The sequence below is a fragment of the Dipodomys ordii genome, unplaced genomic scaffold (assembly GCF_000151885.1).
Source record: "Dipodomys ordii isolate 6190 unplaced genomic scaffold, Dord_2.0 Scaffold96, whole genome shotgun sequence".
In the NCBI taxonomy this organism is placed as follows: domain Eukaryota; kingdom Metazoa; phylum Chordata; class Mammalia; order Rodentia; family Heteromyidae; genus Dipodomys; species Dipodomys ordii.
In genome coordinates this window covers 7689679-7690358 of record NW_012267312.1, presented here as the reverse complement: position 1 = coordinate 7690358, position 680 = coordinate 7689679, and the positions used below count along the sequence as shown (strand labels likewise).

The 680-nt window shown below is 36.5% G+C and overlaps 1 protein-coding gene across 1 annotated transcript in view; it reads left to right on the top strand.

The window, feature by feature from the left end:
- Med14 (mediator complex subunit 14) overlaps nt 1-680 on the top strand; it is a 108044-nt gene that overhangs the window by 31549 nt on the left and 75815 nt on the right. The window contains 1 exon segment of the mRNA XM_013026762.1: nt 289-468. Within this exon segment, the coding sequence (XP_012882216.1) occupies nt 289-468 (180 nt within the window).

The window sequence follows — 680 nt, the reverse complement described above, 5'->3', positions numbered from 1 at the left end:
CTGGCTTTTTCTGCTTATGTGGTGCTGAAGAATTGAACCCAGGGCCTCATGCATGCAAGGCAAGCACTCTACCACTGAGCCACCTTCCCAGCCCTAAGTGTTCTTGAAATTGCATCTTTAAAAATATATAAATCACGTTTTGTATTGGATTACAGAATAATTGGATTACAGAACATTGAAAGCCTGCCATGCTCCAGACTTCAGCTAAAAATCACAATAGATTGTCTTTATTGCAAAAGTTAACAGGTTGTATTGAAAAACATTGCTAATAGATCTTTTTCTCTTTAGTCAACAGGTTCTTGGGAAAAAAATAGGAATAGCATCCGTTCACAAAGTTATAATTAAAATTGATGAGAATGATGTCTCCAAGCCTTTACAGATTTTTCATGATCCTCCATTGCCAGCTTCAGATTCCAAATTAGTAGAAAGAGCCATGAAGGTAAAAGATCTCAATATTTTTTAATTTTGGTTTGATTAAATGAATATAACTTAACATTTATATTTATTTATTTTATTTTATTTGTGAACATACTGTACAGAGGGGTTACAATTACATGGGCAGGATAATGTGTACATTTCTGGTTGTTTTTTTTTTTTTTTTTGGGTCCAGTCGTGGGGCCTGAACTCTGGGCCTGGGCGCTGTCCCTCAGCTCTTCAGCTCAAGGCTAGCACTCTACCAC